The sequence below is a fragment of the Camellia sinensis genome, chromosome 6 (assembly GCF_055761805.1).
Source record: "Camellia sinensis isolate YWXY chromosome 6, ASM5576180v1, whole genome shotgun sequence".
NCBI lineage: Eukaryota > Viridiplantae > Streptophyta > Magnoliopsida > Ericales > Theaceae > Camellia > Camellia sinensis.
The window spans coordinates 140,845,584-140,857,853 of NC_138966.1; the positions used below are offsets into that span (position 1 = coordinate 140,845,584).

Genomic DNA, 12,270 nt, shown 5'->3' on the forward strand with positions numbered 1-12,270 from the left:
GACATACGCTAAAATAGAGAAAATTGTAAATATTAAATCATGTAAACATATATGTTTTGCCAAATCACATCGAGGAGGACTTGATTTAGATCTTTTTCATTTCATCATTTTGGTATGTTTTAAGATATCAGGGAGGATGCCACGTGATATATCAATTGATTTACATATTGTTTTTTTTTTTTAAAAAAAATCAATTAAAAACAAATAATTGATTAGCAATTTCAACTTCTAATTTTTACAAAAATGTATGAGATTAAATTTCAAAGGTGGGACTGTAAGCCCAAAATGAAGGTAAATTGGTTACAGTCTACTTTGTGACCAAATTGTAAGATCAATTCAAACTCTACTGCTCACCTGTGAGAAAGGATCACAACCATTATTGTTGTAGCAAAGATCTTATCAATAAATTATGAGAACACATTTAGCAAGAATATTATTCATTCAAACTAAGATCTTATCAATAAATTATGAGAACACATTTAGCAACAATATTATTCATTCAACTAATTGTGAATTACTATTTATAGTGTTCAAAAAAATCCGTAGAATCGATAAGCCGATTCAATTCTGTCTAAACCGTTGGTTTAATCTGGTTTTTTAGTTATAGTTCTGGTTCTGAAAATGGTGGAACCATTCAAATTGATCCGATTCTCGGTTCCAAGGCTTTGGTTGCGGTTCCAAACCGAACCGGACCGTAACATATTTGTTTATTATTTTTTATATTTTTATATAAAAAATTTAAAACATAAAATGTTTCTTCTAAAATTTGAACACTAGTCATCATTGTAAAATTAATAAAGTCTAACCAACATAAAATGTTTCTTCTAAAATTTGAACACTAGTCATCATTGTAAAATTAATAAACTCTAACCAAACTAATTATTATTAATTTGTCTACGATCATAAAATGGATATCATATTTATTGTTATATAAAATTCTTAAAACTGCGAACCAAACCTGTTTCTATGGTTCAATTTTGGTCCGGTTACAGTTCCAATTTTTTTAAAATCGTAAAAAATAGTTTGATTCCTAATTTACTTTAAAACTGAACTAATCCGATCCGTGTACACCCCGACAAAAAATACTTGAATTGTTCAACCTCTCAAGTCATTGACAGATTCATAATATTGCACATAACTATCATGACAAACAATCTCAAACATCCATTCACATTGTTTAAAGACTACCGCCTCGATCAATCCCATCACTTCCGTGAAATATATGTTTCTAATAATTGTAGAAACCCATCCTGATAGGCCAATTCAAATCACTGAGTATCTAAATTGTACAAGTTTCAAATTGTACACATGAATGAAGTATGCCTAGGCTAGGATATAACATAGACATGACATGACATGATGAGACAATTACAACTAAATAGATCTATTGATAAACAATATGATTTAATCATAGAATAAATAAAATGTAACAAATACACTAATAATTTTTGATTTACTGTAATTGAAATTTATTGACCAAAACATCATATCTGTTAAAATTTAAAATATCTTGAACAAACTAAAAAACAACTAAAATTATCAATATATAATTAAAAAAATAAAAAATAAAAAATAAGGGCCATTTTTAAAAATAAAAATAAAAAATTGTGTTAAATATATAATTAAATTTACATACACAAAATTAAATTAAGAATGTAAATGTTAGTACAATAAATCCTATAAAATAAATTAGGACACCGGCAAATGAAAATATTTATTGTGGGCCCAACTATATTGACATGTACATTCTTCATATATATATTTTGGTAGTTTAAATCAAATAATCAGAAGTTTCTAATATTGTGTTTATATTTGCATAAATAAGCAGCAGACTGATAAGTAGAAGGGAAAAATAGAGAGGAAAGGCTATTGAGTAAATTGGCTTTTTCAATGAGAAACCTCTGTAACAATGTGAGAAAAAAATTCCAGGGAGAAAAGAATAGAATAAAAAGAACATTTGTGCTATCAGTCTTTCTTTATTTGTAACTATAAGTATATATATATAGATGTATATATGCATAAATTCAACATTATGAAGCCAATAGAAGTAACATACTATGTCAACGACAGAGGAACCAACCATGTATTCTATTTTTTTCTAAACAAATAATGGAGTTGCTTACGAAATTGGTGAATATTCATGAGGCTATTTTTTTTCCCAAAAAAACAATGGAGTTGATTTTGGAAATTATGGTTTTCATAGGCTTATTTTGGGTTACTTTTGAGCCCAAATTTGAGTGGGGCTCATACGTCTTTTGGGATGGGTCCAAAGAGGTGATGTGTTCTTTACACTACAAAAAAATTTGTTTTTTGCGACGGTAAGCGGCCGTCGCTAATACCTTTTGCGATGGTAATCTGGTTTTTTGCGACGGTAGGAGGGGTCGCGACAGATGGGGTTGCAAAAGACCTTTCGCGACGGTAAGTACCGTCGCCATTAGTTTCTGCGACGGTAAGGTATGTTTTTTGCGACGGCATTTTTCCCGTCGCAAATAATGGGGAAAAAATCACTTTTCGCGACGGCACGTAATTCCCGTCGCAAAAAGTGAGTTTTTGAGACGGGACTTTTTGAGACGGGAACATTACCGTCGTTAAAGGCTCTGGCATCTTATAAGTATTGGCGACGGCACAGTTTACCGTCGCTAAAGGTGTCCTCTACATTCAACAAGACAGCTTTTGCGACTGTGTTGGTACCGTCGCAAAAGCCTATTAATGGTTTTTGCGACGGGTTCTTCTCCCGTCTCAAAAAAAAAAAAAAAAAAAACCCTGCTGATAAATTATTAAAAAAATTAAAATAACCTGTATTAGATAAAAAATAAGTATAAAAAATTGAAAAATTACAGAATAATATAAATACGTACATAAACAAAAATTGACAAATAATGAAAATTAATAATCTTGTTCCATTCATAGCAATACATAAATAAAAATTCATAACAATAAAAATTATGCCACTACATAACGTCGCATAATACATACATAATGTTGCTCCCAAATTTAAATAACATAAATCAAAATCAAAATCAAAAGTTTTCGTCTTCATTCGTTCGTGGGTTACAAAAACAAAAATTGGTCATAATCTTGATACGCCCGCATTCCAGAAAAAGCCAACTGCTACTCCGGAAAGATCTGAAAAAAACAAGATAAAAATAATTAAAAACCATAAAATGTGTTAATATTTTAATTATAGAAAAATATAACGCCTCGAATTCAAGTTTCTTAAAGAAGTAGTTTGCCTAAAGTGAAATCCGACTCTAACTCCCAAACCGGGAACCCGATGCGAGCCCCGTCTTCTCCCACCACTCTCCGAGGCACGATTCTCCCGTATGTGCGACAATATCCATGTCTGTCATGACCTATCAACTCATGGAAAATGGCATTCCTAGCCTCCAAAGTCCGACCATCCTCAGGTAGCATAGAGAGTTGACGATTAAACTCATCCTGTATTGAATAAGACACACAAGTATACACGAAATTAAAATGGTTGACACACAAAAAATAAACTTTAAATACAATCAAAGGTGTTTGGAAACTACCAAGGTCTGGATAACCTCTGGGTCATCTACTCTACGTGTCATAAGCCAAACATTCATCTTATCAGTAGACTCCCCCTTACTGGTCATCTACATTTTTTTTTAGAAATATGAAAATTAGAATCCAAATAATTTGCAAATATACAATGTTTATTTATATAGAAAAATAAAACAATAAAATGTAAACCTCATGCCGTATCTGAGAGAAAGTAGTACGCCCTGTGGTATGAGCTATGCCGTGAGCTCGCCGATTTTTAGCGTTCCTACTTGCAATTTTCTATAACAAGTTCAACAAATGTAAGTATGTAAATATGATTTGTATGTTTACATATCATAAATATAACGTAATTGTATACCTCAGCATCGGAAGTACGCCAATACTCTACAAGTTGTTCCCACTGGCTTGGCACAACGTTCATAGGAACATCATCCTTCAGATTAGGATCGGAGCTTCTAGGCTTGAAATACTTAGCCTTAAGCTTGTTCTTGTGATCCTTCCATATGCTGTTGCAGTTTTTCATGCAGATTGGCTTGTACTCCTCTGGACATATATTCAAATTGTCCTATAAAACACAAAGTTTAAGGCTAAGTATAACACAAATTTGGAATTCGAATTTGTGGACAAAAATATACTTTTACCTTCACATCCTTCCAGATAGCATCAACAATATCATCAGGCACACTGTTCTAGTCAACAAAAGTAAGAGGAACAATGTTACCATTCCGGACAATAATGCCAAGTTGAGTAGTTAACTTGGCCACGTTATCTCCTATTGGGCAGTAATTTCCATCAAATTGTATGTGCAGCTTTTTACCAGTACCCCACTCTTTAATGCCCTTGGCACATCCTCTACCATGCCTAGTCGAGGTTGATGAAGAACTAACATGACCTGCGATATACAATAATAATAAACAATATGCAATGGTAACAACCAAATGTAAATACAAATCATATCAAATAAACCTGATGTGGGCTGTGAAGAAGTCGAAGGGTCTGCAAAATACAATGAGAATAAACAAGTTATATATAATGAGCATAAATAAATGTATGTGTAAATAATTTTCATGCAAATCAAAGCAAATTTAAATACCTGCGGATGGCTCATAAGCTGATGATGATAGCTGCTGTGGTGCCATTGATGGTGGACGCACCGATGGTAGGCGTGGAGGCCGAGTACATGGTAGCTGTTGTGGTGCCACTGATGGTGGTCGATACGGTGGTAATGGCCCCTCAGATGGTGGTGGCACTAATGGCCCCTCCGATGCTGCCCGATGTGATGCCTCCTCTAATGGTGGTGCTACTGATGTCCTGTTATGTAGCACATCAGACATCATGCGCCGGGGATGATCAGGCTTCCTCTTCCTTCCCATAATAATCTGCAAGCAATATAACATTAATTGACATTAGAAACATAGACAATGGTTTGTCATCAACTATAATATGACATGAATTAAACTAATACAATTACAAAGACAAAGTAAATTAAGAAATTGATGATTAACTACAACCTTGGCCTTAATTGAATTACTAATGTTGATTACATATCAGCCTATTTGAACATCAACTGTTTCCCCTTCTGCGGCTTCCCTCACCCAACCAACTTCTTCATCACGAAGCATTATATTTTCTTCCAATTGTTGGCTCATGTATGGCTCGATTTGTGGATCAGTTGAACTCATATCAAATAAACCTCTTTGAGACATCTTCACCACGACTTGCCAGTCTGGTTGTAACGGGTCTGCAACATACCAAACTTGCTCTGCTTGGGACGCCAAGATGAAAGGTTCATTGGTAATTCGATCATCTCGGTACAACAAATGATTGAAGTTCACCAACGTAAAATTGAAGACATCTTCTTTCTTTCCGTGAATGTTGTCAATCCAATCACACTTAAACAACACATGTTTCTTCTCATTGGAATATCGAATCTCAACAATATCTGTCAATTGTCCATAATAGTACACAGACCCCAGACGAGGATTCTTGTCTTTTCGACTAGCATAACTTATGGTATCTGCCTTCAAAGCTACACCACAATTTTGTGTGGCTCGACGATCATCCATGGCCTTTACTCGATACCGAAACCCATTCAGTATATACCCGTTGAACCTCCTTGCCAGGTTATGAGGACCATTTGCCAATAGAATAATCTCTTCAGAAAGTATGACATCAGTAGTCCTTCGCAAAGTTTGGACCTATTTAACACGAAATGTAAAATTTAAAATGTAGATCGACTTAAGTAACTAGAATCTATAGAGTTAAATACATACATGTTCCTTGAACCAAATGTGAAAAGTTTCAAAATGTTCACGCCGAAGTTGATGATCGTCGACACGAGGCATTTTGAGCTTAAGTACTTCAAGGTGTTTGCTGTGTAGATTGAAATTTTAGCCATACAAAAATTTTAGTTGAAATTTCAATAAAACATAATAAAATATTGAGTAAGTGACTTAACCTACTTTATGAATGGTTGAACCGCGCTTGTATTGCATAAGATGTACCGATGAGCTTGTACCCAAGAAGTATTATCAAGATAAAAGCTTGTGTTTTCACCAGTAGCATGACCCAAATTATCAGCACCACTATAGTTCCTCACGGGTCGACTAGATTTGGTTTCCACATCACTGAGATATTGTGCACAAAAATTCATGCATTCTTCCATAAGATATCCTTTAGCAATTGATCCTTCAGGACGAGCTCTATTACGCACGTATTGCTTCAAAGTAAGAAGATACCTCTCAATTGGATACATCCATCGAAACTGAATCGCTCCACCCAATAACGCTTCATCAGCTAGATGTATAGGCAAGTGCTCCATTATATCAAAAAAACTCGGAGGAAATATTTTCTCTAGATGACAAAGTGTTACAGCGATACGATCTTTAATATATTGCAAATCCGTCGCACGATTCACTTTCGAACACAATTGTCTAAAGAAATTGCTCAATTCAATCAAGGGTTCAATTACATTCTTCGGTAACGATCTGCGAATAGCCAATGGAATAAGTTGTTGCATCAGAATATGACTATCGTGGCTCTTAAGACCCCCAATGCTTCTATCATGTAAGCGCACACGACGTGATATATTGGATGAATACCCGTCGGGAACTCTTACTTCCTTCAACACTTTCAAGAACAAATCTTTCTCATCCTTGGTCATCGTGAATTGTGCTGGTGGTAAATAGGCTTTATTCGACCCTCTTAACTGCAAATGTAGGGGTTTTCTAATATTCATATCTTGTAAATCACGCCGAGCATTAACACCATCCTTCGATTTTCCTGCAACCCCTAATATTGTCCACAACACATTGTCACAAACATTCTTCTCTATATGCATCACATCGAGGTTGTGTCTTATTAGATTGTGCTCCCAATATGGCAATTCATAAAAGATACTCTTTTTCTTCCAACTATGGGTGCGATGTCCAGCTTTCTCCTTCTCTACCTGTCTCCTATGCCTCTCCTTAAGGTCATCCCTATTGTATTGGGTTAAAATACCCTCAGATTCTAATTGTAGCAACATCTCAGTTCCAGACAACAATTTTGGTTTGAGTCTGACTTCCCGACTACCATCAAATGATACTTTATCCTTCCGGAATTTATGGCCAGTAGGTAAAAATCTGCGATGACCCAAGTATGATTGTTTCCTACTATGCTTCAACCAACACGATGTAGTTTCCTTATTGCAACAAGGACATGCATATTCTCCTTTAGTGCTCCATCCTGACAAGTTTGCGTATGCAGGAAAATCACTAATTGTCCACAGTAAAGCTGCATGCATTTGAAACATTTGATTTGTTGATGCATCAAATGTTGACACACCCTCATTCCATAGTTCTTTCAACTCCTCAATCAACGGTTGCATATAAACATCAATCTTGTCACCAGGTCCTTTCGGGCCGTCAATAAGCACAGATAAAATTAGAAATGGTTGCTTCATGCACATCCATGGCGGCAAGTTGTATGGAATGAGCACAACAGGCCAAGTGCTATGAACTATGTTCATCGTCCTGAATGGGTTAAAACCATCAGATGCTAAGCCAAGCCTTACACTTCGGCAATCATTACTAAAGTCAATATTCCGACGGTCAAAATCTTTCCATGCAAGGGAGTCAGCAGGATGCCTGAAGACACCATCATCAGTTCGTTCCTCTGCATGCCATCTCATTAACTTGGCCGTCTTGGATGACATAAACAACCTCTGCAACCTTGACTTTAAAGGAAAATACCTCATCTGTTTTGCAGCTACTTGTTTGCCACCTGTGTTAGGACCATTTGAACCACCATCACCATTTGATTTCCATCTAGAACTGTTGCATATGACACATTTATCAAGATTGGCGTCCTCGTTTCGAAACAACATGCAACTGTTGGGACATGCATCCCACGTCTCATACGTGAAGCCCAAATCTGTTGTGACCTTTTGAGCTTTATAATATGAGTCCGGGAGTTTCACACCCAACGGAAACGCCTCATTCAATAACTCAAGCAACATGTCAACAGACTTGTCCGTCCACTGATTAAGCACCTTCAAATGTAGAAGTCGAACAATGAATGACAAAGATGTGAACTTCTGACAACCCGGATACAATTCACTTTGTGCATCTTGAAGAAGTTTGAAATACTTTGCAGTCTCTGCATTTGGACCGAGCTGGGGTTCAGATGCACGGGGATCAGGCCCTTGTGGTTCATCACCCTCAACACTTGTACCGGCATGTGGATTTCCCATAGCCCCTTGTATCATTCCAATCATATCATCTCCAATGTCTAAATTAGCTAATGTTTCATTCTCTCGATTACTATGCAGAGATATGTAAGATTCCCCATGATTAATCCAATGTTTGTATTTTTTAAAAAAACCATTCAAAATCAGATGCTCCCGTACACCATCTCGTACAAAATAGTATCGATTCTCACACTTCCTACACGGACAACTGATCATTGAACCTTCAACCCTATTGGTGTAGGCAAACACAAGGAATTCATCAATCCCATTAATGTATTCACTCGACATCCTATTTGGCAAATCAATCCAACTCTTATCCATCATCTGTACACATCCACAAGAATATCTCACCAAAGTAACTCTAAATATAATACCTACACATAAATATTCACTCGACATCCTATTTGGAAAATTAACGAAATGTCTAAAATTCCTATTTAAGGTTTAAATTAATTAAATTAAAAATTTAAGATTTATTTTATTATAAGGGTCAAAATCCTGGTTTTTTTTTTTTTTGTATTTTTTTTATTTTCTCTTAAATATTTTTATGACTTATTTAAACATTTGCAATTTAAATTTGTAATCGAACCATTACATGTGTATGATATCAAACCCCCATTGTCAAAATTTTATTTCGTTAGTAAAGTTTTTTCAGACCTCCACTGACTTTCCGTGGTTAAAAACACCCCCATTAGTTAAAGATAAAACTTCATGACTTTATAATTGAGTTTATATTATTATTGAAACTTTATAATTGAGTTTGTCTCATGGTTATTTGTAATTGAATCTTCTTAAACACCAATATAATTTGAGACGATTTAAACAATTAAAGTATTAGTTTAATTTATTTCGTTCTTAAGTTCGTAAACTCAACACAAGTGACTAAAAAATACCAAAAATAATATATTTTTAATGTTTGACTAGCTGAAACTACTAACTGCATTTACTGAGCCAAAACTACGAAAACTAAAATAGCTAACTTGATAGTTATTAGTTCAATGGAGTTGAAATTTAGTGATTTAATCACTGTTTTAATTAAAAAAATAAAAATAACTATTTTAATAGAGATGCTCTAATATAATATGAATAAGAAAATAGTTGTTTGGCCGGATGATGTGGTTGTCTAAATTATAAGATTAAAATTTTTCACATTATGTTAGGTTGGTACTGTTACTGATTTTGACAAACTATTTCTAATTAGAGCATATGATTTGGAAAAAATAAAAAAATAAAAAACTTGAAGGATTGAATGGTAAAATTGATAATTTATGGATGAAATAGAAAAAAAAATGATAATAGTTGAAGAGATATAAATGAAAACAACCATAAAAATAATTAAAAAAATTAAAAACACTAATTGATAATAGTTGTACAGCAAGCCAATGGCAAAGATAGTGAAGAGTATTGAGGTTAAAGATGAATCCTCACCGTTTGTTGTTTCGTTTTCACCAAGGGGGCCAAACCCAATTACATTAATAAACAGATTTATATATATATATATATATATACATATATATAGACAGATTTATTAATAACCATGAGACAAATCTGTTATATATAGACAGATTTCAGATTTATATACATATATATAGACAGATTTATTAATTAAAGTATGTTCTTAATTAAAGTATGTTATTAATAAACAGATTTATATACATATATATAGACAGATTTATATATATATATAGACAGATTTATATATATATATATAACAGATTTATATATATAGATTTCAGATAAACAGATTTATATATATATATAGACAGATTTCAGATTTATATATATATATATATATATAGATTTATATACATTTCAGATTTATATATATATATATATAGATTTATATACATTTCAGATTTATATATATATATATATATAGATTTATATACATTGCATATATATATATAGACAGATTCATATATATATACACAGACCGAGAGAGAGAGAGAGAGAGAGAGAGAGCATACGCAGAGGGAGAGAGAGTCGTCGCCGGAGCACCACTCTTGTCGCCGGAGCCGTCGCCGCCGCACCACCGCTGTCTTCCTCGTAGGCCGTTTGGGAAATTTGGGGGTGAAGTTAGGGATTTGGTGAGGAGGATCGAGCGGGAGGCAGAAGGAAAAAGGAGGGTTTTTTTTTTTGGACTTTTTGCGACGGTATGATGTACACCGTCGCAAATAGAACGAAAAACGGTGCCGTTTGAATTAATCCTTTTTTGCGACGGAAATTTGCCGTTGCAAATGATATATGCCGTCTCAAAAAAAGGTTTTTTGCGACGGCTTTATTTACCGTCGCTAATACTTCCGCATTTCCGACGCCTCTGCTTAGTTTCATTACCGACGGGTCAGTACCGTCGCTAAAGGCTATTATTTGCGACAGGTGAAGTTACCGTCGCAAAAAACGGTTTTTTGCGACGGGGGGCGCGGCGTCGCTAAAAACCCCGTCTTTTTTGCTATATTTTCCTGTAGTGTTACCACGTGGCAAGTCACACGGTGAAGACGGTTCATCAAAACCATTTATGAGTGAATGGAAAGTTGACGTCGTTTTCGGATTCGTGAAATGGGAAATGGAAGAGTCAAATGTGGGTTTCTTTAAATTGGTTGTCCCACATTGAAACTTTAAGAGAGCTAGTGTGAGTATATAAGCTCTAGGCGGATATACTTGGATTGGGCCCTAAGTTTTGTACGGAGGGGAGTTATGGACAAAGTGGGCTTGGCTCAAAACCACCACACGTGCTTGCTATTTGTTCGAATTATTTATTTAAATGTTTTTTCCAGAATCCTTGTGGGGAAAATTTGAATTCCTAACAGAGAAAAAAAAAAAAAAAATTCAAACATTTGTGCCAAATTTCAAAATTCAAACTTGACATCCCTTCCTTCTCCGGTCACCCCCCTTCACTCCGGCGATTTTCAAGTTTGCACCTGTTCGGAGGGCTTCTAAACCCATCTAAATAGTTTTCCTTCTTGCCTATAAATTCAGACATTCTCCAACCAATTCTCTTATTCGTTTTTCTTTGTATTACTCTTATGCATACTATTCTTATATTTTATGTAAGAAAGAGATACAACTCAGTCTCTTCGCTAGACCCAAATTGTACTGCTGCAATTCTGGGATATAGTCGTTGCATCTTGGAAGGTCGGCGTCATCTGTCCTCGAGCACCGTAGCGAGGACGTAACGATCTTAAGGAAAGTGTGTCCAACACAGGTCTCAGCTGTCTTTCCTTTCTGCATTTCTATACAGCAATAATCTAGAAATTGTTTTGTATGTAAATTAATTATGTATTATTTTAGTGTGTTCTTGTTCTAGTTTTAGATTTGAACAAAAAATTTCTTTCCTTCCTTCGTTTTCAGAAACAAATTTTTTTTGGGTTTTGGGAATTAAAATTTACATTCTGGAATTTATTTTTAGAATTTTATTTCCAGTTGTGTTTTATGTTTAAATACACACAGTTTGGTATTTAGTTTAAATGGTTTTTCCTACAGGAAATTGGTGAATATTCATGAGGGTATTTTTTTCCAAACAAACAATGGAGTTGATTACGAAATTGGTGAAAATGAAATGGAGAAAATCTGAATCTTGAATCCGAATATTTGATACTCAAATTTAATGACTTGGACTATTATTGTGATTAGAATTTATATTTATGTAAGTGTTGTCACATGTTGATTTGTATCTTCTTTCAACATATGTAATTTAAAAAAAAAGAAGAGAAGAAAGAACATATAGAATGAAGAGCATGATTGGGGTTTCCAAATTAATAAGAAAGAAAACTAGTGTTGATTCAAGTCTACTTATGATGAAAATTTATCTATGCTTTTCAAGCATGAAAAAGCAACTAAGTGTGGATTCCAGGCATGCAAAGCATAAACAGTGTTTATTCTATGTAAAATACATTGTAAACAAGAATGGTAAATGAACAAATACACGGAATCTTGACAAAAGGTACCCTTTTTCTTGAGTGGATTGTTTGGCAAAGACTAAAGAATGTGCATAAACTAAACCAATTGTGACTTTG

The 12,270-nt window shown here is 34.4% G+C and overlaps 2 protein-coding genes across 2 annotated transcripts; both read right to left on the reverse strand.

Moving 5' to 3' along the window:
• Positions 1-3,307: 3,307 nt before the first annotated feature.
• Positions 3,308-4,378, reverse strand: LOC145792929 (uncharacterized). The gene is made up of 3 exons (XM_082874925.1): positions 3,887-4,378; positions 3,718-3,807; positions 3,308-3,620 (listed from the first exon to the last, which is right to left on the reverse strand). Exons 1-3 carry the CDS (start codon positions 4,049-4,051, stop codon positions 3,513-3,515), a joined length of 363 nt encoding a protein of 120 aa, XP_082731051.1. The 5' UTR covers positions 4,052-4,378; the 3' UTR covers positions 3,308-3,512.
• A 697-nt stretch (positions 4,379-5,075) lies between these two features.
• On the reverse strand, positions 5,076-6,258 carry LOC145792535 (uncharacterized). Its single transcript, XM_082873204.1, has 2 exons — positions 5,802-6,258; positions 5,076-5,726 (listed from the first exon to the last, which is right to left on the reverse strand). Exons 1-2 carry the CDS (start codon positions 5,871-5,873, stop codon positions 5,076-5,078), a joined length of 723 nt encoding a protein of 240 aa, XP_082729330.1. The 5' UTR covers positions 5,874-6,258.
• Between the last annotated feature and the right edge of the window lie 6,012 nt (positions 6,259-12,270).

Bases quoted from the DNA above. Each gene is read 5' to 3' on its own strand.
- LOC145792535 (XM_082873204.1), bottom strand. From the start codon at position 5,873: ATGCCTCGTGTCGACGATCATCAACTTCGGCGTGAACATTTTGAAACT. The intron at 5,727-5,801 runs GTATGTATTTAA...CGTGTTAAATAG, and splicing joins ACATTTGGTTCAAGGAACAT to GTCCAAACTTTGCGAAGGAC.
- LOC145792929 (XM_082874925.1), bottom strand. From the start codon at position 4,051: ATGAAAAACTGCAACAGCATATGGAAGGATCACAAGAACAAGCTTAAG. The intron at 3,808-3,886 runs GTATACAATTAC...AACTTGTTATAG, and splicing joins GGCGTACTTCCGATGCTGAG to AAAATTGCAAGTAGGAACGC. The intron at 3,621-3,717 runs GTTTACATTTTA...AAAAAAATGTAG, and splicing joins TCTCTCAGATACGGCATGAG to ATGACCAGTAAGGGGGAGTC.